This window comes from Akebia trifoliata, chromosome 13 (assembly GCF_017979445.1).
Source record: "Akebia trifoliata isolate Shusen 1 chromosome 13, ASM1797944v1, whole genome shotgun sequence".
Classification (NCBI taxonomy): domain Eukaryota; kingdom Viridiplantae; phylum Streptophyta; class Magnoliopsida; order Ranunculales; family Lardizabalaceae; genus Akebia; species Akebia trifoliata.
The window spans coordinates 32,580,815-32,604,911 of record NC_141387.1 but is presented as its reverse complement, the minus strand read 5'-3'; the positions used below and the strand labels follow the sequence as shown (position 1 = coordinate 32,604,911).

The 24,097-nt window shown below is 33.3% G+C and overlaps 2 protein-coding genes across 2 annotated transcripts; one reads left to right on the top strand and one right to left on the bottom strand.

Moving 5' to 3' along the window:
• The first annotated feature begins 11,709 nt into the window (after positions 1-11,709).
• Positions 11,710-16,371, top strand: BAM3 (Leucine-rich receptor-like protein kinase family protein). Its single transcript, XM_086420164.1, has 2 exons — positions 11,710-14,584; positions 15,636-16,371. The coding sequence occupies exons 1-2, from the start codon at positions 11,947-11,949 to the stop codon at positions 15,968-15,970; spliced, it is 2,973 nt and encodes a 990-aa protein (XP_086276290.1). The 5' UTR covers positions 11,710-11,946; the 3' UTR covers positions 15,971-16,371.
• A 374-nt stretch (positions 16,372-16,745) lies between these two features.
• Positions 16,746-23,191, bottom strand: LOC147388365 (mediator of RNA polymerase II transcription subunit 22a-like). Its single transcript, XM_086420165.1, has 3 exons — positions 23,014-23,191; positions 22,180-22,245; positions 16,746-17,101 (listed from the first exon to the last, which is right to left on the bottom strand). The coding sequence occupies exons 1-3, from the start codon at positions 23,164-23,166 to the stop codon at positions 16,865-16,867; spliced, it is 456 nt and encodes a 151-aa protein (XP_086276291.1). The 5' UTR covers positions 23,167-23,191; the 3' UTR covers positions 16,746-16,864.
• Positions 23,192-24,097: the final 906 nt, after the last annotated feature.

Here is a 24,097-nt window from a genome sequence, read left to right as displayed (position 1 = left end):
TCAATCAATTAAGACTAAAGTCAAAACATTAAAAGTCAATCAAATAAGACCAAAAGTCATAATAGAAATCTAATTAAATAATAACTCTATCTAATAGAGTTCTAACTTAAAAACAATTCTACCTAAAACAATTCTAATTAAAACACAATTCTACCTAAAACAATTTTAACTAAAACACAACTCTAATTAAAAGATCTCTAATTAAACACTAACTCTATCCAAATCAACCTTAAAAAAATTCTATAAATAGAGGTGCTCACACCCTATTTTCGTATCAAATCATAAACCCTAAGAGAAGTAGGTCTAGAAGCTCCCCTAGCCCCCCATAAACCCTAGTTTTGGAGCCCCAACTCCTTACCTAACATCCCTCCTTCAATTTTAGTTTAGAAAACACCTAAAATCCCTCCAAAAACACCCCCAAATCCGCAACAAACTTGAAGAGTTCAGATCCAAAAACAAGGAGATACCTTGATCTAGGAGATCCGAAGTCAAATCCGAAGATAGAACGAAACAAGGGAGTACAGTACAAGGAGCTCTTTTTGTCAGATCTGAGGGAACAAAATCCTTGCTATCGGAAAGGTATGTAATTTTTTTATTTTTATCTAGGTTTTTTAGCAATGTGATATATTTGGGAAGTTAGTAGAGACCAGCTTTGGCCGGGCGGGGTTGGTGCCTAACACCTTCCAACCCCGTAACATGATCCCCGAATTCAGATTTTTTATGGTAGATTAGTTCTTTTTATCCATGTTAGAGTCAGTTTGGTTCCTAGACCACAATAACTAGGTGGCGACTCCCAAACCTCAAGAGTCAAAAGCGGATCCGCGCACCCCGCGAATCGAGGGCGCTTTCACAAGTCATCTTGATTTATATGTATCTCAATAACATGTCTTTGGAAATACTTGCCTGGAGGATAAATATCAAATATTCGATTTTGTGTTTTAACGGTTATGATCATATGTTTTTCCAATGAGTCACTTTTTAGGAGTCATTAGAACTTGATCCTATATAAGTATGTATGCACGTGCACGCGTGTGTGTGTGAAGCATTTTCTATGGTTCAGGTAGTGACTACTTTCTAGGATTGGAGGGTGCTAGAGTATAGTATTGTGGTACGTATACAATTCACATAAAGAAAATTCCTAGCACTAATATCAAAGAGATATTATCTAATGCAGGAGGTAACTTAATAATCTAGTAAGTAAAATTTTCTTTCTAAGGACTCCCCTACCAAAATTCCCATTCATATACATAAAAACCTTCTCGTGACGATCTTTCATACCATAATCAAGATTTTTAATTGTTATATTGGGATCATACTCCAATGATTTGTAATGGTACTGGATGGTGAACTAGTATTAATATCCGCATCACTTTTGAAGATTTAAGTTTATTATCAAGTTTTTTTCTAAAAATATTTTTCATTTCTATGATAATTTATATTACGAACTAGTTCAACCGTTACCAATCAACAAATGCTCATTTTTTTTTAAAAATTTAAAAGCAACTAGTTCTCCATTTCTAAAAAATGCCATGTTTTTTTTAATCTTGACATTTGTTTTGCTATTATTATTTATGCTTATTGGGTTGAATTTTTTGAAAATCTAAAATAATATATAAATAAATATGCTCATTGCTCGTGCAATACACCATAACTTTAGATCTTAGCATAAATGTAGTAATGGGTTCATCGCTTCTAGAATTAAAAAAAAAAATCTATTGTTTTAAAATCTAAAAAAAAAAAAAAATCGAATTCATCACTTAAAAATACTAAGCAACAAAATTATTGTTTGGTCACAATTGAGAATGTCAATCACCATTTTCCCTTTTCCATTTATTGAAAATTTTTTTTATAAAGTATCTCAAGATATGTGAAACAAAATCGTAAATTATTTTGATGAAAATGATATTATGTATTTCAGCACACAAGTTCAACAGAGTGATATCCTCTGATTATCTGTTAAGTACAAAAATAATGATGACGTATAGTTTTTTCTTCCTTAGGCTTCACATTTGATCAGTTGAGAATGTGGTTCTTGATGTATAAATGGTTATTTTTTTATGTTTGATCTTTTGTAGAGATTTTCTGTGGATTTCTTCTCTTATGGCTTCGTATTTGATTGGCTAAGAATGATTTCTTAACTTCTTGAGAAAAGCTTTTAGGCTTGATCTTCTCTTGAGGTTTATTGAAGATTTTCTTCTCTTTAGGCTTTGAGTTTGATTGGCTAACAATGATTTCTTGAATTTCGAAGAAGAGTTTTTAGGCTTGATCTCATTTTGAATAAGAGTTTTAGTCTCTTTCTTAAAGAATCTTTCTTCATCTTTAGAGGAGGGCTTGAAAGCTTCTTTTTCTCTAGAGGGAGAACTTCTATCTTCTAAGAGTAAACGATCCAAGGATCCTCCCAAATGAGGAGGGCTTATGTATTTATAAATTTAAGATAATTTAACTTTTCAACTATGCCCCTGACTTAATGAGTTTTGAGTAGTTAGTCTAAAGGTTAAATTGGTCATGTTTTAATTTTGAGGACTCTATGGAGTTTTGGTGGGCCAAAACTCATCTATTTTGATGTAAGACCAATTAGTGGAGCCGAATTTGGATATGTGGGCCCACTTATGATTTTTAAGACTTTATTTTGATCTATGAAATTTGCAAGGGCTTTCTTGGAATTTTCATGTCTACACCATTCCAAATAGTGTGATTGCAATAGTTGTCAAGATATAGTTTTGATAATAAAGGTAAAATACAGGGTGAGTATCGACTCATTTTTTTTAATATTATCACTGAGGTAAAACTATAAAAGATGCCAAATGTACAAATCTTGAAAATATGGAGTATGGATGTTAATTTAAAAAGGAATTTTGTGTAAATTATACACTTTATTTCCTTTTTATTCTATTGTATTAAATGGATTTATGTTTGTGGGTATAAATTTTATATGGGTATTTTATCAAGATGGCCAGAATAACCCGGAATTAGAATTATATCCATACTCATTTCTTCTCTTTGAATAGATGATAGAGCAATTTCCCATGTATTTAAGTCTAAACAAGAGACAATATACCTTAACATTATTGATTATTCTTTGATTTATATGAGCATCCTCTCTCAATTCAAAAAACAAATATTATTTCAAGAAGAGCTAGGTTTGTTGCAGTGGTGCTTTCAATATTATATATTTTTCCTTTCTTCTTTGAAGATATATATATATATATATATAGGGTCCGTTCAGTACCAAACATTTTGGCCAACATTTTAGCCAACCATTTTTGTCCTACATGGGTTAGAAGTTTTGGAATGGGCTGATTTTTGGTGAGGATGATCTCTACGGTGAGGAGATCATCCTCACCAAAAATCAGCCCATTCCACAACTTCTAGCCCCATGTTTACAAGTTGAAAAATCATGGACTGTCCATTTTTTGTAAACCATTTTTGATGGGGTTAGAAGTTTTGGAATGGGCTAATTTTTGGTGATGATGATCTCCTCACTGTAGAGATCATCCTCACAAAAAATCAGCTCATTCCAAAACTTCTAACTCATGTTTTGAAAAATATTTTGCCAAAATGTTTGGTGCTGAACATTTCCCATATATATGTATATGACCCCCTATAATTTTCTTTTGTATCTTTCTCATCCAGTCCTAAAAAGTACACTATGGTTTTTTAAAGGAGAAACATTTTCCTTACTAACTTAGGCGGTGTTTGTTTGCACTATTTTTCAGTGCTTATTGTTGAAAAAAAAAATTCAGTACTTTTTGTTAAAATAGCAAGTTTGTTTACTCCATATTTTCAACGCTTATTATTGAAAATAAGTGAAAAAAATTCAGCACTATTTTGATGCTGAAAATAAGTGCTAAAGTAGTAAACACTTCACTTTTTTCGATATGAATAAGGATGCCCTTTATTTTTTAGGGCACGGCCAAGTATGCCCTTATACTTAAAATGATATTACCTCTTATATCCCATGGATAAGTATATAAGCACCTGACAAATTAATAAACTCACACCATGGTCAAATTGTTTTGTCTTATATGGGTTAAAAGTTTTGTAATGAGTTGATTTTTGGTGAGGATGATCTCTACAATGAGGAGATCATCTTCACAAAAAATTAGCCTATCTTGAAACTTTTAACCCCATCAAAACAAGTTCAAGAATATAAATCATTCATTTTTTTTTTTTCGGAAACCATTTTTGACATGGGTAGAAGTTTCAAAATGGGCTGATTTTTTGTGAGGATGATCTCTAGACCATATAGATCATCTTTAAAAAAATTGCTCATTCGAAAAACTTTAACCCATATAAGAAAAAAAATTGGCTATGGTGTGGGTTGCCCTTATTAATTATTAGGGTGCTTTTATAATTACACATCTTTCATTTTCATCTAAAATTATTCATCCAAAATTAAGTTCTTTAAATGTTGATTTCAAATTTTTGTGACTTGTATAATATTATTATTTTTAATTTGAAATTTGTGGGGTTTTAGAAATGAAAATTATTATTTAAAATTGAAAATTTGAGTATTAAGTGTATTTTAATTTTATAAGAAATAATATATTTTATTGTGTTTGATAAGAAATAGGCATTTGAAACATGCAAACATTGTATAATATGATTGTAAGGGTAAAAAAGATAATTTACTTGTTTCAACAATGTGTAACAAACATGATTCTGCATCTAAACAAACAACTTTTTCAACACTTAATGCTATTCAACACTTTTTTTTTTTCAGTTTAACTAACAACACCTTAGTAAAGATTTTAAGCTTTAGTAAGGGTTGTTATGCTCAAATGGATTACCACACCACAACCCTCCAAGTTTAATTGAAAAATTGAGATCTTAAAAAAAAAAATATTTTGAGCTTGATCCTTGGTTTTGAAAATGGATGACTACCAAACTTCCACATAACTCTCAAACTTAAAATTGAAATTCAATGGTGAAAAAAAAATATTATTTATAATTATTAAAAAAAGTTATACTTTTTGAGAAATTATCAAAAAAATAATAAATTGATGGTCTGATCGTCAGTTTTCACGTGGATGAAATTAACCCTTCTAAAATCGATGGTTGGACAGTCGATTTCCAAGTTATCATAAAAAAATGGCAGCCCAATCGCTGATTTTCAAGTTGTCATTTATTGGCACCGCAACTTTAACTATTACACCTCAATTTCTTAAATTATTTGTTACACCCCAATTAAAGATTAAAACACACCATTCAAACGTTATAAAGATTGAACTCAAATTATTATCTCAACATTACAAAATATTATAACAATTGTCCAAATGATTTCAATAGTTATTTACAATTATTATTGGGTTCATATAAAATCTTAAACCCAAAAAATAGAAATCTTACAAAGAAAAAGAGAGAGTTTCAATTGGCACCCTAACTTTTACTTATTCTTTATCATTTACTTTTTTTTCTTTATTTTTAATTGGGGTGCAGTAAGTAAAAGTTGGGATGCCAATATCAACTCTCTATTATTATATTGTTAAAGTAATTATTAAATTTTATTATAAATTACTTTCATTATAAAATAATATTGTTAAAATATTTATTTATATTTATATTCTTTTAAATTAATAATTAATAATTTATATTATAATTATTTTATTTTTATATTTTTTTAACTCATGTTAATGATGAGAGCTGTTATTGCACCCGAACTTTTACCAATTATAACTCATTCACTTATTTTCTTTATTTTTAATTGGGGTGTAAGAAGTAAAAGTTGGGATGCCAATAACAACTCTCTTAATTATTCCTTTATATTTATATTTTTCCTTGAAGAAAAATGTTGGTTGGAGTTGTTAATGTAGTTAAGTCAATGAATAGGATATCAACTTGCTTCTAGTATCCAACGGTTCTTACCGAATGAGCTTAACCAAGCAACCAATTACATATTTTACATATGACTTAACACTAACACACAAATAAGACTTAACAGTACTTTGATTGATTAGTTCTATTTTACATATGACTTAACATGAACAACTTAATAAATTACCAATATACAACAACCTTAATTGACTTCACAATAACAACAAATTTTGATTGAATTACACTCAATGAACTGAAGATCTATATAATGAAAATTTATAAATAATTCAAATGCACTCCATTTTTCTTACTTGAAACAAAGATGTCTGGTTCCAACTTTCCTATTGATATTAATAGTGATGAATTGTAAGAACATATTGAACTATCCAATGATGGAAAGAGGTATAATGAAGAAAACTATGACCACTCGGATGATAGGACATAAAATTCAAAAGATAGTTTGAAGGATGTAGCTCATGTTTATATGCGAGAATAGAGAGCAACCATTGAATCAACTAAAGAGTTTTTCAACGAATGAAATAAACAATTTTGTTAGCTACTATATGAAACATCGTATTTTAGAATAAAAATGCATGATATCAAAGAAAAAATCCCCTAAAAAGAGCAAAGTACATGTCGAAAAATACATTATCTATTTTTAATCAAGCACTGGAATGCATTGAAGAAGAGAATGCAAGAATGCGTTTACGTGATTTATGACATGATGAACTGAGTCTCTACCTTAGTTTTACAAATGAAGAATGAGAAAGATTTCTATATGATTTCAATCTATGTTCATCATACTATATGAGCTAATGAAAGTGATACCAGTGATACAAATTATATATCCTAGTAGACGGTTGTCATGAGTGATGTTTTTTTTTTTTTTTTTTTTGTTGGTGTTAGGAACCCTATTTATCTTGTTTAACTGTTGTTTTTTATTAGTATTAGTCACACTTCTTTGTTTTCAATGTAATCTTTCTCTTTTGTTTCTCTCTACATTTTGACAAAATTTCCTCCAAATTCCCTAGGAAACATTTAAGAGATTTACAAAATTACATCCATAACATATTGAGATGTGATACACCATCTAGTGAGAATATATATATTAATTTAACAAAATATCCAAGATCACATTGTTTTCAAATTCAATTAAGTTATATAATAAAACATTTCAAATATTGATAAAAATAACAAAATGGCTAAATTTTTCATATTAAAAACTATTTTTCTTCATGAGGTCTCCTAAATGTTGTAGTTAAATTGATTTTAAGCTATATCTCCACATCCTCCTCCAACATCATTTATGCTGCTTCTCCAAAAAGATGAGAAAACTTATCAATATTGAATAGTTTTGCTTGATCTTCCCCTACAACCCTATTTTCCTCTGTTGATGATGTCTCACTCTTTTCTATTTGATCAAAAAACAATAACTATCCACAATCTCTTAAGTATTTTTTTGATATGGATGACCTTTATTTCATGTTTATGATTTGACAATAAAGGAAACAATAGTTTCATCATGACATTTAGGGCATGAAACCTTCTTAGGACATTCAGGTAGAAAATGACCAGGTTGTTTGCAAAACCAACAAACATAAATTCTGTTTCCATCCATTTTGAACCTAGTGAAAAATATAAATTTAGCAATAAACTATTTTTAAAAGCACACCAAAACATAAATTACTTCAAAAGTCCTATTTTGAACCTAGTGAAGGTCCTATTGGTTGTTATTTATTTTATAATTTAAGTAAATAAATGAACAATATGATTTTTATTTATTTCAAAGACTATTATTTTATTGAAAAATATATTATCATTTTTAGTATAAAATAAATATATTTATAAAAATGAATAGAAATAAATAATATAATTTAGTTAAATAAATAAGTAAAATTATAATAAAATAAAATGAAAATTAAAAACATACCTTCGTTACCAGTGTTTGAAGTGTCGATTTTGTCAAAAATTGCATAAGAATAGGAGCTTTAGAGGGAGTGAGTGGAGAGTCAACGGGTATTTTAGGTAATTAAATAGAGTCGGGTTGAAAATCAACGGTCCAACCGTTGATTTTTAAAAATTGACGATCAGACCGTCAGTTTTAATTTTATTTTTTTTAATTTCATTCAAATGAAATGTTTATTTTTTCCTAAAAGTTTCCCATTTTGCTGAATTGACATGTATACCCAAATTTTCACTCAAAAATTAACTCTAATTATGATTTTTTCATTATTTTGTAAAAGAACATGGTATTTTATTTGAGGTTTTCAAGAATGCTAAAAAAGTAAACTCACAAATCAGACTTTACTGTAGACACCCATTTTGGTTAAAGTAAAAAAATAGAAAAGGGGGTATACCCACTTTAGATAAATATTTAAAAAATATGTCTAGTGTTGTATCTTAGTAACAATTATTCACTACTACTCTTCTATATATAATTTAATAGGCAGGACTATAATCTTGGCCTCATACATGACTGTTTTGGTACTTTCCCCATCTTATATTCTTTTGGTGGTGGTAGTTAAGCAATCAATGCATGTAGAATCGGTTTTGGGAATCTAATTTCAAGATAAGAGCTTAATTTGACTGTTTAGATTGCAAAAGAGCAGGAAAGGAGACATATCTTATCAAAAAATATTAGTTTTCTGCTTTTCTTGGACAAGGATAAGCCAATCCGTGAAAATCGGGTCGTTAATCCTGCAGCCAAACAAACCCTAATCACTTTATATGAAGTTATAAGCCCCACATAGTCTCTAAGGGAATTGACTGTGGGAGGATGAATGAATGCATCTTCCTTTATAATGCCATTAAAGATAGATTCCTCTTGGACCCATTTGTTATTAGGGATTCTTTTCTATTTTATTTTACTTTTCCAAATGTTGTCTAAATGGGCACCAAGATGGGGCCCATTTTACTAGGGCTCCTTATAAAGAATTTTAGACTAAAAGCAGTCTTATTAACTAGTACCCAAATAAAAACTAGATTCATACAACTTTTTTCCTTCCATGATTTCAAGACTGGATCTTGACTTGACTTGACTCGGCCGAGTAATAATAATATTGGTCGGATCAGAACGGACTCCCATTAAAAAAATTAGACTTTCTGATATGAATCCCTTGTTTTTGCAAGACTCGATCAAGTAGGCCAGGTTGGATTGATTTTAGTAGATATTTTTCTTGTATATTTGAATGATTTTTAAGAATTTAAATACTTATAATGTGATATGCTAGTGTGCTTGAGGAAATATGATCCTGCCTCTAGTCACTGTAGCTTTTCTTTTGGTTTCGTATTTGAATTTGGGTGGAATTTCCCAAATTTCATCAAGGGTATCCTGCGAAAGCATTCCAATAATCAAGTTAATAGAAAATTCAGGATCTAAATCCGAATTCAAATATAACTTGGATGATCTTATAAACCAAAAATATTTGAATCATGTTGTGTTCACTAAAATCAAATCTGACCTGATCCAATTCAAATTATTTGATTCTATTCGGGTATGATCGGATTTTAATGAATGATTTGACATTTTCTCCCCTTGGTTTACAATTAGGACCTTTCCATTTTATAGATAAGTAGTATAAAATGATATTTTGAGAAATCTAAAAATATAATTTCCAAAGCACTATATTATTCAAAATTTGGGGGATGGATTTGTATCCACAATGAATCTGATTGGGTTCAAGAGACATAAAATCATATGTGAGTTGTTTTTTATTTAGATATACTCCAATAATCCAAATCTGCTAAATTCGTTTTTAAGATCACTTGGATTTCAGGTCAAGTCCAACCCATTTTATGCCCTACTTCTCTACACAATCCCCGAAAAAGACCTAAAAACAAAGTGATTTTGTAATTTTAATATCTAATAATCCAATTTTTAATAATAAGAAAAAAGCCACTACTTTTGAAGTCAAAATGAAATATGCCAATCAATCTCAAAACCAGTTCTTGAAGCCATGCTTTTTTTCTTTTTCTGTGTCTCTACATGAGAGAAGGGAGGCAAGGAAATAATAAAGTTCGTAAAGGAATGAATCTCTAACATGCTTTAAAATCAATGTGAGTGAGTGCTTTCGCTTTTCCTTGGTGTGGTCTATAAAGTAAAAGCACCTCAAATACTACAACTTATTTCTATGCAAATAACGAGAGAAAAGAATATATATACATATGGTCCCTCTTATCCCTCCCTCACTCGACCTGCCCAAGGAGGAACCTATCTATCCAAGAAATGTACGTTTAAGTAATCTAAAATCTTCCTTTGTTTGCGTGTTGGGCAGAAGCTACAGTGTTCACTTACTAGCTAACATGTTGATTGATGTGATCTTATATTTTAGATAAGACCCTTAAGGTCACTATCATTACCATACTGAACTTAATACAAATCAAAGTGCGTAAAGGACTATTGAAATTGTAATTAATCGTACAGTCTGCTTCAATAAAACTTCAATGATCGATACTCATAGTAGAATACAATAGAATATAAAATCTTATAGGTTTTTTGTTTGTCAATCGACCCCATTAGAGTCTAATATGGCATCAACTATATGAACAAGCATGGACTCAAAGTAAGTAAGAGAGAGAGAGAGAGAGAGAGAGAATATGCATTTTACATGAGAGAGATTGGACATAGAGAAGGAAAGAATAAAGGAAAATACTGAAGTACCATTGAAATTGATATCATTTCACACATTGTTGATGTGATGTGTGTACAAAATCATAAGTGCTTTTCATCGAGATATAAGTGAGAAGTATCTATGATTTTGTGCAAATCAAAATATGAAACGATGTCAATTTCAATGTTATTCCAACATGACTCAAGAAAGAATTAGAGAAAATGAGAGATTCTTGAAAATTCTAAACAACAGAGTGGGAGCACCGTATTTCCTTCTATATCTCATGTTCAAAATCCTTAGGTGTAAGCATGGCTTTATAAACTTGGTATCTCGTCTACTAATATCAAGTTCACTTGTCTTAGATGAGATAAATCATTTAATTTAATTTTAATATTTTTTAATATATATTTATATTTAAATAATTTTAATTTTTTCAAATAAGGGATAAGAAGATACTTATTTACAAATCTGTCGATAATAAATACCTAAGTCATTATAAAATTAAATTTTTTTAAATTATATATATATATTAAAAATGGCCAATTCAATAGGCTTGACTGATTTTTTTATATTTATTAACTTGGGCAATATTTTAAAATATCGTCTAAGCCATCTTAGAACCCAAACGAGTTAATGCGATAGATGATTCAATCTGTACCAATCACCTCCAAGAACGAGAGGACTTGCCCGAGTCATTTTTATCTTGGATGAATTTTTAAACCATGGATAATGACCAAAACGTTAAAAGAGTGCTCCAATGATTTCTTATCAATGTCTTAGTAGGGGTGCCAATCTATTCTTTTATAGATGAGAGTAGAGGACTTAAGATTCTTTTTTTAATAGGATTCCTCTCCATCAAAATTTCTTAATAAAACTATAAGGAGGATTCTTTCCAATTTTCTAAGAGATTACGGTTTCCCAAATATTGACATTCCTTAATTTTAGAATCCAATTAAACTAAAATATCAAAACTTGTAGGCCACCCTAAAATGTAATCTAACAAGTTGCACCCCTTACTCCAACACTACACCAAACAACCATGTCACAATCCCAATTCTTACGAAAGTAATTCAATGAACAATGATTCTATAAAATCACTTCTATCCAAAGCATAACTTTGGATTACCTTAACTAATTATTGTTAGTATGTCACAATGTGTTAGGTCAGGAGTAATGTCTCCCCAAAGACTATGTTGGACCAACCCAATAAAGAGATTTATCCAAATGGGCATTTAAGTAATTTCACAAGGAAATAACGGTATTATAAATTTCTTTGATCAAACGTTATTGTTAAGGTGGCAATAAAACTTTATACAACAAACAAAGCTTTTGCTTTTCTTTAGAAAGAAAAAGAAGAAAGTAAAATCAGAAGAGCAAATAAATTTAAAGCCAAAAATTCCATAAAAACAGCATCCAAAGCTCCATGAAATTTCTCTTTGAAGCTCTTTCTTCTTCTCTTCAATCCTAATAAAAGGATTGGTTTCAGTAGAACCCACCATCTCTATACCATAAACCATTCAAAATGGGCGCTTATGGTGTCCAATTTCTCTTCCTATCAAATCTTCTTCTCTTTCTCACTGATTACTCATCTTCCCATTCAATTTCTTCCCATAATTCATCTCTTGGAAGGCAAGCTTCGATCTTGATTTCTCTTAAACAAGCTTTCGACGACGTTCCCGATTCTTCTCTAAACAGTTGGAGTGAATCAAACTATATGTCTCTTTGCTCATGGACTGGCATCCAATGTGACAACATGAGTAGTTCCATAGTTTCGCTCGATATATCGAATTTGAACATCTCCGGGTTTATCTCCCCTGTGATCACTGAGCTTAGAACCCTTCTTAATCTTACAATCTGCGGAAATAATTTCTCGGGTATGTTCCCGCTCGAGGTTCATAAGCTAGAAAACCTTCGATTTCTTAATATATCTAACAATCAGTTTAATGGAAGCTTGAATTGGGATTTCTCTCGGTTGAAGGAACTCGTGGTGTTGGATGCTTATGACAACAACTTCTCTGGGATTCTTCCTTTGGGTGTCGCCGAGCTTACAAAGCTGAAGTACTTGGATTTTGGTGGGAATTACTTTTCGGGGAAGATTCCGTCAAGTTATGGAGGTTTGAAAGAGCTGAAATTTCTCTCACTCAAAGGAAATGATTTGGGTGGCTTTATACCAAGTGAGTTTGGTAATCTTACGAAACTCGAGCAGCTCTACTTGGGTTACTACAACGAATTCGAAGGAGGAATCCCACCAGAGTTCGGTAAAATGGTTAATCTGTTTCATCTCGATTTGTCGAGCTGTGGCTTGGAGGGCTCGATTCCATCTGAATTGGGTAATCTAAATAAGATGGATACTCTCTTCTTACAGACGAATCAACTAAGTGGTTCGATTCCATCACAATTCGGCAATATGACAAGATTGAAATCTCTTGATTTATCAAACAATGGTCTCACAGGAGAGATCCCGATGGAGTTATCCGAGCTACGTGAGCTTGCCTTATTGAATCTCTTCATCAATAAGTTTCATGGGGAAATTCCACATTTCATTGCCGAGTTACCCAATTTGGAAGTCTTGCAACTTTGGCAGAATAATTTTACAGGAACAATTCCATCAAAGCTTGGAAGGAATGGAAGACTTACTGAGCTTGATCTCTCCACTAATAAACTTACTGGTTTGGTTCCTAAATCTCTCTGCTTTGGTAGGAAGTTAGAGATTCTGATTTTGCTCAATAATTTTCTATTCGGGCCTCTACCTGATGATCTCGGAGAGTGTGTAACACTCGTGAAAGTTCGAATGGGGCAGAATTATTTGAGTGGGTCGATCCCATTCGGGTTTCTTTACTTGCCCGAATTATCACTCTTGGAATTGCAGAACAATTATCTTACTGGAAGATTTGCTGAAGAAATTAACAAGGTACCTTCGAAACTAGGCCGATTGGACCTCTCAAATAATCGTCTGTCTGGATCTCTTCCTTCTTCAATTGGAAATTTCTCGGCTTTACAAATTCTTGAACTAAATGGGAACCAATTCAATGGGGAGATTCCACCTGAATTGGGTCAGTTAAAACATCTTTTGAAATTAGATTTTAGTCGAAACAACTTTTCGGGTGGAATCGCTCCTGAGATTGGTACCTGTGTCTTGTTGACTTATTTAGATTTGAGCCAAAACCAACTCTCAGGTCCAATTCCAGTTCAAATTGCCCAAATTCACATACTCAATTACCTCAACATCTCTTGGAACCAATTAAACCATAGTCTCCCAAAAGAAATTGGGACCATGAAAAGCCTTACTTCAGTCGATTTCTCACACAACGACTTCTCGGGTTCGATTCCTGAAACCGGGCAGTTCGCGTACTTCAATTCCTCATCCTTTGTCGGTAACCCTCAACTCTGTGGATCCTACCTGAATCCTTGTAACTCTTCTTCAACCTCATCATTACAATTTACGAATGAACACGATACCAAGTCTCAAGTCCCGGGAAAATTTAAGCTTGTTTTTGGAGTAGGCCTCATAGCTTGCTCGTTGGTTCTCACGGTCGTAGCAATCATCAAGACCCGATCAATAAGAAGGAAGAATTCGAAGACGTGGAAGCTCACAGCTTTTCAAAAGCTAGAATTCGGAAGCGAGGACATCTTAGAATGTTTGAAGGATAACAACATAATAGGGAGAGGTGGAGCCGGAATTGTTTATAAGGGAACGATGCCAAATGGAGAAGAAGTTGCGGTAAAGAGATTGTTGGGGATAAGTAAAGGTTCTTCTCATGATAATGGATTCTCCGCTGAAATACAAACATTGGGCAGGATCCGACATCGGAATATAGTAAGGTTATTAGCTTTTTGTTCAAATAAGGAGACTAATTTGCTTGTTTACGAGTATATGCCGAATGGAAGCTTGGGTGAAGTCCTTCATGGAAAGCGAGGGGGGTGTCTAAAGTGGGATACAAGGCTGAAAATAGCAATGGAAGCTGCAAAAGGCCTATGCTATTTGCACCATGATTGCTCTCCATTGATACTTCACCGCGACGTGAAGTCAAATAATATCCTACTTGACTCTGATTTTGAAGCTCATGTAGCAGATTTCGGCTTGGCAAAGTTCTTGCAAGACACTGGGACATCGGAGTGCATGTCTGCGATTGCTGGCTCTTATGGTTATATTGCGCCAGGTACTTTATTTTTTGTTGCATATATTTACATGGAGATTATGGACATAGTTGAACCAAGGTCCAAAATTCAAAATTCAAAACTCAAAATCGTTTCAACTAGTCAACAAAAATTGGTTTTGGCATGGTCCCGAATTTTCTCCTGACTGAGACAATGCTTCGAGATGAGATTTAAACCTTGACCTATAATGTATAGTAATCTTTATGTTCCAGTTTTTCATATAAAAAAAATATATGACCACAGCTGAGTTAGCTTTGGATTACTTCAATCATTGGACTTTTTGACCTTGTCAACTGAAGAAATAAGTGGTCTCGAGTGACAAGTTGACTCACTGAGTAAGTGGGTCATCATCTCCATCTTCTTTCTGAGGAGAAAAGAAAAAAAAAAAAAACGATAGATTCTATTGGCACACCAAATTTTACTTATGACACACCAATCCTTTTAAAATAAAACCATTATTCATATGCAGATAGATGTGTTACAAGTAAAAATTGGTCTGACAATAGAAGCTGTAAAAAACAATAGTTTAGTTATTTGCTTCTCCCAAAGCAGCAAAGAAAAGGAGAATTCTCCTTTTGCTTTTTCTATTTTCACCCCATTCTTTACCAGCCTATATTGGTGAGTGAGCCGTGAACTTTTGTTGGTCTTGGAGACTCTGAACTACATACATTCAAACCAATCACAAACTCCTCTTTTTGACTCTAAACCACATTCACTCAAACACACAGAATATACAACACAAACTCTACAGAATCCTGATTGGGATCTTCTAAGCTTTAAATTTTCCCCAAAACCAAGAAAATATATACAAAGATTACAGACTCAAAGCAATACCTTTTAAATTCAATTTAAATTTAGTCTCTTTTCCTTTGTAAAGGTTTCAAGGCCATAGGGGAAAAGATCCATTTGCCCCTCAGATGTTACTGAATATTCACTTTGGAGCTAGGGAGAATCCAAGAAATATAAGGGCAAAACTGACTTTTCACTTATACCGTGAAAAGTTACCAAATACCCCCTACATTGCCTGATATTTTTTTCTTCTTATTGTGACAGAGTACGCGTACACCTTGAAAGTTGACGAGAAGAGTGATGTGTATAGCTTTGGGGTGGTTCTGTTAGAGCTCATAACGGGTCGAAGGCCAGTAGGTGATTTCGGAGAAGAGGGGTTGGATATCGTTCAATGGGCGAAGATGAAGACCAATTGGAGCAAAGATGGGGTCGTGAACATCTTAGATGAACGACTAAGCAATGTCCCATTGGACGAAGCAATGCAAGTCTTCTTCGTGGGTATGTTATGTGTCCAGGAGCAAAGTGTGGAGAGACCCACCATGAGAGAAGTAGTTCAGATGCTCGCACAAGCTAAACAACCACATACATTTCATATATGATTGATGACGGTGATGTTTAAGTTACTTTTGAATCTAGTGTGCGCGTTCGTTTATTTTCAGCCATTAGATCAGATCATTCCACGCTCTCCGTGGAATGTAGTATTGGATCATGATGGGTGATTTATGACTCGAGCGGGTGAGAATGGGTGGTTCCACTTGAGCACCAATGTCACAACAAACCCTCGTTGATTCTGAACATCGAGGACAAGTAAATGGAGGCCAAAAAACTGTAGTGCACCAGCGGACAAGTCAATTCTAGTTATTTCGATATATTTCTTAATTCAGTATTTTATTGAGTTCATCAACGGAAGTCGAGTTTAGGATATCTGTTCACTTGTAATCAAATGTCCATTAAACTGTTAAAAATGGGTATTGTTCTTTAATTATAAATTTTTCAAATATTATTCAGTCCTCAATTCTTATTAAATCCGTAGTTAATTTCTAGTTGGCATCAGAGACAGAAGTAATCACCTATGAAAAAATTTGAGATATTCTATTGCCACATAAACTTTTACTAATACCACCCCAAGATGTGTGCTAATTCTTCAATGAAATACATATGAATTGGGGGTGGCATTAGCAAAAGTTGGTGTGTCAATACAATCTCTCAATCAATCAAGAGGGGACCCATTGAAACACATCGTATGAGAATGATTGTTTAACAGGATAAATTCGATCAATCAAAAGGGAACCCATTGAAGCACATCATATGAGAATGATTGTTAAACAGGATAAATATAATCAATCAAGAGGGTGCCCATTGAAACACATCGTATGAGCCGCGGGGCAAGTAAAACCAAAGACTACATATAATCTTTTGATACTGTTTGATAACATTCTTTTGTCAAAATTTACAATGAGTATGATAAATTTGTGTTGGTTTCTTTCTCAATCTCATGGTTCGGATTGGTTGCTCCTCAGGACGGAAGAATAGTAATGAGATTCAAGTTCTCTTAGACTAGTAGCTGCCTCCTCCCCAATTCTAGCCAACATGCGGTCCGTCTTCTCTGCCTGTTGGTTAAACTCAATCGTGCGTTGCTCCACGTGCTCATTCAGAGACGCAAACCCTGAAAAGATGGCCGTCTGCTTCAACTCCGACACCAATTTTAAAAGCGAGTCTGCCGCTTGAACCTGTTTGTTGCAATTTATATTTGAGCTTAATTAAATCCAAATATATTTTGAAAGTAACGAAGGATAGGAGATTCACTGTTCGCTCCTTTTACAAAGCAATTCTTCCAAGGTCGAAGAACTCTTTTCCGATATCTCTCATTTGGTCTTCTCTTGTCTCTTCTAAATTTTCTTCTTTGTTTGGCTTGCCCCCTTAGGGAGGATTCTTACGTGGGATAAGTTGATTTCTCGTGGGAGAATCATTCCTAATTCTTGTCCTCTTTGTAAGAGTGATGGCGAGTATGTGGATCACACTCTTCTTCATTGTTTTTTCTCCCGAGATATTTGGTCGTCTGTCATGTCTTTATTTCATATGCTTTAGATTTTCTCAAAGAACTTTCTTATGATGTTAGAAGGTTAGACTTTCAATGTATTCTCTCATAGAAAAAGGCACATTTGGGCTATACTTCCTTGGGGTCTTTGGAAAGAGAGAAACAACAGGGTGTTCCAAAGCAAGGAGAACAATTCGCATACGGTGTAGATGGAGATTTTAGAGTTGCTGTTTTTTAGGGCGAAGTTAAGCAAGAATTCTCCGGATTTTCTTTTGAAGACTTTGTTTTTAGATGGGATAGCTTATGTAACTAGCAAGATCTTGTTTTTGTCTTATCTGTTTTTGCTTTCCGTCTCGGGGGCTCTCTCAGCCTCCTTTGTATTTTCCTTCTTTTGATATCTATAAAATCTTTATACTTATCAAAAAAAAAAAAGTAACAAAGAAGTTCAGAACGATGATATATTTAGTTAAAATAATCAAATTGAGCATAATGTGACAGGGAAACCTAGATGTTGGGTAGAGATAATGATATGATTAAACCAATGCCATAATAACAGTAACATCATGGCATGGGGGTTGTAGAATGTATCCATCCATGGTTCAAGTAGTCCACTTTGAAACCCGAATGTAGAACAAAGAAAATCCATCAGAATCGATGTTTACATTTCACCGTGTCCAAATAAATCTGTAACAACAGTATCGCAAAATGCAATGATATGGCACTTGACGCCCCAAAAAGTGTCGCTATTACAATCTACATCGATTCCTATAAAAGTAAATTATATTGTTACCATAAATCTAAATCTCTCCCTATGAATTTTATTTTCAGGCATTTCTCACTGATTTTGGTAAGATTGATATGGAAGATGTGGTACTCATAGGTGAGAGATGGCTGTGAAAAACCAATATTATTCTCAAGGTTTAAAATATCTTCTCAAGACAATGTTTTTGTCAGGAAAAAAATGACTGTCTTGACTTAAACAATACAAGACAATTTGAAAAATTCCCGAAACATTAAATGTTTCTTTCCTGCCTCAACCGAAACTGGAATGTCTCAGTTGAAACATTCCGAGATGGTATGAAACTTAAAACAATGGTTACTCTGGAAGTTTTCAAGAGACAACTTAACAAAAATTATTGAGGATCAAGTGACTACTCTGCAGTGCTCAGGCTGCAAAAAGAGATCAGGGAGTACAAAAAAGTAACAATGATAGTAGTTGGAACTTGGAAGGATACCACAAATGAAAGGGGAGAGTTTGCAGGAGACATCTTAGTGAAAGGTCTGATTGAGAAGCAAGTCCGTGGCACAAAAATTGATTGGTCCAGTCCTTAAAAACATTAACACAAAAATAAAAAAAGTGGGATTTACATCCAACTCTCTGACAGGGTACAATTGCCTATTCAAGACTAGTTAAGGCCTCAAATCCTATCCAAGTTCTTAGATGCCTAACAACTGATGCTTAACATCAAGAACCCAACTTGGTAGACTGCTTATAGGAACCTATCAGATATTGTAGAACCCTTTACATTAACAGACATACCTACAAATGTCAAATGAGGAGGGTACTAAGAATGCTACAATATTCAATGCTTTTTTTTTTGATAAGTTATATTCAATGCTTTTAGTGTATTGAGAAGGGACCCCAATCAAATAAATAACCTAAATGGACAAAAGCTGGTTAAAACAGAAGATGGCATGATGGATGAAGTATGACTTGATATACTAGGCAAGCAAAGCATGAAGACTATGGGCTCTGATGATAATGAAACAGATGAAATAGTAGAAGAAAGACATCTCATTGGAGATGTGGTGAATGAGACTCTTGTGGTTCAAATGGCAAATAACACAAAGACAGCTAAGTGGAAGATTGGCCGTGATCAAACTCAGGCATTATCATCGATAATGGAAGTGGTGAAACATGGCGGCCACCGAGATGATAGAAAAGCTTAAATTGGATACACCACATCCCTACAAAATTCCATCGTTAAAGAAGGAGATTAAGTGATTATTCTTTTATTAGGTAATTGGGTTTCCAATATATGATAGAGCCCTTTGAGTAAAGAATTAATGCATGAAGCAAGTATCATTCTTAAAACTTGGAATAAAATACACATCTATTAATAGAAGAATCAAACAAGTTAATAGAGCGTTGTTAGGTAAATGGCTCTGTAGGTTTGGTCTAGAGAAGGAGGGGCTTTGGAGAAAGCTTATTGTGGGGTGTCGGCTACCAAACCGGCCAGATTGTCCTTTGGTTGTTCTGTGTGGAGGAGTATTTATAAAGTGATCTTTGAGTTCGGGAAGTGTATCAGTTTTAGAGCAGGGAAAGGTGATCGTATTCGATTCTGGGAGGATTGTTGGTGTAGTGAGTCCCCTTCTTCAGGAGTTATTTCTCAAGATGTACTTGTTGTCCACCAGGAAGGAGAAGCCAATTTCTGCCTTCTTGATTTCTACAGACACGACAATCTTTTGGATTTGGGGTTTAGAAGAAGACTGAATGATTGGGAATCCCTGAGGTATTCTCTCTTCTTCATCTGTTATCTTCAGTGGTGTTGTCTCCAATCTTGGAAGATCGTAGGATTTAGAAGGGTAACCTAGACGATATGTTTTCTGTTAGCTCTCTCTATTCTCCTTTGGTTTGGAGGTCTCAGACTCAGTCTTTCGCTTCAGTGGTTTGGTCTCCTTCGGTCCCTTCTAAAGTTTCTTTCTTTTTATGATTGGTACTTTGAATAAACACCTCACAATTGACTTTCTTAGAACAAGGGCGCAATACCTCGTGGATTTTTGTTCCTTATGTAAAGCGAGTGGGGAGTCAGCTAATCATATTCTCCTAGATTGCAATTTGGCTTTGGAAGTGTGGTTCCACTTTTTGGCTCTTTTTAACCTGGCTTGGTGTCAACCTTCTTGATTTCTTCTATGATAATTTCCTAGTTGTCCACAAACTGTTTTGGTAGAGAAATGATTTTGCACAAGTTGGTTCCCTTTGCTATTTGTTGGGGCTTGAGGAAAGAAAGGAATGGTTGTACCTTTGACAGAAAGGAATCCACTGTTCAAGAGTTGATCTTAAGCATTCTTGGTTTGTAATTGATTTGGTGCAAACAATTCTTGGAGTTTAGGGGTTTGTTCTTTGAAGATTTTGTTCTTGGATGGGAGTCTATTTGTTTTGAATTATAGTTGTTTTTTGTTAGTTGCTTGTAGCTTTTTGAGGACTTGTTGTCCTCTTCTAATAAAATTTTCTTTTATCAAAAAGGAAACTTAAAGAGTCTTGCAATTTGATATTTGATTTTGTATATGAAATCTGAGTGACGCTAAGAGCCATAGTAAGGCACAAAGTCCACTGAGGAATTAAATAATGTTTTCATTAAATACGAGTCTCCGCTGGAGAAGCATAGTTTTAGCCGCAACTTTAAAGGACAACGAAGAATTGTAGTGAACAAAGACAACGTGGATCCATAACTCAATCTAGAGAAAAGTTTCGCGAATGTGAAAACCGATTAGCGCAAATATAAAAGTATTGACCTCTAGACACAACTACCTATTTTGGATGAGTCAAAGATTGAAACATTTATGGACGTGACATTGTATCTACTCTAGAAGAATAAGCATGATTATATCTAGACATTGTGAACGTATTATCTAAGATAACATACATTGAATTAGGTATTATTGAATTGAATTGGAGCATTCTTTTCTTTCTTTTACCCCTAGTTGAAGTGGAGCTCTTCCCTTGAATGATACCACAGTTATTAAATGAAATGGAGTGACATTTGGTATCTTAAACTCCCTTCTAAAGTGGCTCACTTTGCGAGGGATGTGGCATTAGATAATTGCCTTATCTTTGACCACCTCAGAGTCGGGTATAATTTCTGTCGATTTTTGTTCCATGTGTAAATCCAATGGGGAATCAGTGGACCATTTCCTAATCCACAATAATTTTTCCAGAAAAGTTTGATCTCATTTTCTTTATATTTCTTCAAACCCCTTGGTGTCAACCTTGCTTGGTTATTCTTTTATTTCAATGCTAGAGGTCAATTGAAGGTGATAGGTAGACAAAAGATTCTATGGAAGATTATGCCCTTTCCCATTTGTTGGGGTATATGGCAAGAAAGGAACAAGAGAATCTTCCAAGGGAATGAACATTCCTTTCAAGAATCTAGTATTAGCATTTTGGTCTTTGTGTTCTATTGGTGTAAATTTTTTCAGAGAATTTAAAGATGTCATCTTTGAGGATCTTCTTGTTAGATAGACTTCAGTTTGCATCGACAATTCTTAGTCCTATGTCGTTTTCTCTGGAGGTCATCTAATACTATTATTAATAAAAGTTGTTTTCGTTTATCAAAAAAAAAAAGATTAACCTTATTATTGTTCTTCCTAAGTTGTCAGTTAGACTTACTTGAGCTACAATTGAAGATCGTGAATCAGTAGATTATAAAATTAGGATTTATTTTGTTCTTTGGGGAGAAAAATAGAGCCACTATCCTGACCTACATTATGAGCCATACACATAGTCTACTTGATGGGTACCATAGATCTTCTCTAAAATGTATTTGTAAAACAGTAAAACATTTCATTGTTAAATGTTTCTGTTCATGGACCTTTAAGTCTCCAAAATTATAAATAAGTTGCATAAACAACAATCAAATAGAAAAAAAAAAAAAAAACCCATGCAAGTAAGTACATAATCGGCAGTATTTTCACAAAGAAAATAATCCAAATTTGAGCCTATGCGGTTGCAACTGATAAAACACTTCAAAAAGGAATAAATTCTCTCACCATTCTAGCTGCACACATCTCCATCATGAATGCTTCTTGTGAATTCCTAACTGGTGGATCATTCACCTACAAGAAGCAAAGTCAAAGTGCTTTCCATGTCTAAGTATTGAAGTGAATTGGTATTAACGATGATAAAAATAGCAGTGTTTTATTGCATGAAGTTACCGAATTCCTTTTCTGAATTAATAACAAGAGTTAGAATTCAAGTAATACCAACACGGAAACATCTCACCACTTAAGGGCAGCAACGGGACATGTAGGTTAAAATGGGTTATGCTTAGGCATCATCAAGAAATGTCCATAAGCAATTTAGACATGATTTGCAATCAATTCTCTTTCGAACAATTGCAAGTAACTCTCATATTAATTTAATAACTTTTTTCATGTTCAAATTACCCAACCACTATCAGAATCTAAATTAAAGGATTTCTAATGCACCGGATCCCATCACAACTTCGACAATGAAGATGCCACCTCGGTGACGAACCCCCACCCCCCAAAAAAAAGAAAAAAAAAAAAAACTTCTTCCAACAATTGGTGAATAAATAGAAGGGCATGTTCTCTCATCTGATTGTTCCTCAGAAATAATCGACACAGTACATTAGAAAACAAAAAGAAAGATTTCTTTCTTAGTTAATCTGAGTTTGAATGAGAATTTTAAATAAGATAAACAAGTTGAAAGTTTAAAAGCCCAAAATCACATCTTTAAAAATGAGAATCACATAAACAACTAAAATTGTTAGTAACCCATTAACATCTAATACAAAATACATCACATAGCATTGGAATCCATTAAAATGGAACAAAATAACAAAGCAGAGAGAGAGATTATACCCTAGCGACGTTAACAACATGATTGAAGTTGTCAAGAATGTGGTTAATTTCTGTATCAACTCTCTGCATCAAATTCTTCTGCTTCTGAGCTGCTGCCGCTACTGCTGCTGCTGTGGGTCCACCACCTCCTCCTCCTCCGCCGCCTTTGTTCATCCTTCCTTCTTCTTCTTCTTCCTCCTCTTTTCCTGATCCCAAAGTTTTATAAACCAATTGGAAAATTACTTGAAGGACCCTGGTGGAGTGGAGGGGCTTCTTTCTAAATAGTTCCTAAGTTTTGGATGGTGTCTTAACAGTCCATTTAATAAAAGAAAATAAACTTTTCTTTTCTTCATAAATAGTCTCTATAGAGCTAATCTCACCTTATAATGTTTTCGAAATACTCAAACTACCCTTTTCTCATCTTCTTCACATACTTAGTTTTACAATGGGGATTGAGATCAATTTTGACATTTTTTTTTTACCCGATTCATGAATGGAGAATGAATACTTCTAATTTTGAATATATATATATATATATATATATATATATATATATTTTATCTATTTCTATGATTTATAATTAAAAATGCAAAACAAAATTGAGATTCTAAATATTTTGAAGATTTTCATTGTAACTTTTGATCCGAGTCTTCATTTACACAATTATAATTTATGCATTTTAGATATTTCGAGAAGATCTATCCAATATTGTTGTCAAAAAAGAGAAGAATAAAATAAATAAATAAATGGATCACATCACCACTTTTATTGTCAAATTCAACATTTTTATTGTCGATCTCACTACTTAATGTCGAGTCTACCAATTTTTATTGTTAAGTGCAACATTTTAATTTATTGCCAAGTTTACCATTTTATATTGTTGAGTTTAATGTTTTAATTCATTGTCGAGATTCATTACTTTTTATTGTTGAATTTAACATTTTAATTTATAAAAAGTGTTGAACTAGACACCATGTGGTGAACTCAACAATAAATTAAAATGTTGCACACAACCATAAAAAGTGGTGAGCTCGACAATAAACATGTTGAATTTGATAATAAAAGTGGTGAGCTCGACATTGTAAATGTGATCCATTTTTTTTCC

Bases quoted from the DNA above. Each gene is read 5' to 3' on its own strand.
- BAM3 (XM_086420164.1), top strand. From the start codon at position 11,947: ATGGGCGCTTATGGTGTCCAATTTCTCTTCCTATCAAATCTTCTTCTC. The intron at 14,585-15,635 runs GTACTTTATTTT...TTATTGTGACAG, and splicing joins TTATGGTTATATTGCGCCAG to AGTACGCGTACACCTTGAAA.
- LOC147388365 (XM_086420165.1), bottom strand. From the start codon at position 23,166: ATGAACAAAGGCGGCGGAGGAGGAGGAGGTGGTGGACCCACAGCAGCA. The intron at 22,246-23,013 runs GTATAATCTCTC...TGCTTCTTGTAG, and splicing joins ATGTTGTTAACGTCGCTAGG to GTGAATGATCCACCAGTTAG. The intron at 17,102-22,179 runs GTGAGAGAATTT...TGCAACAAACAG, and splicing joins AGATGTGTGCAGCTAGAATG to GTTCAAGCGGCAGACTCGCT.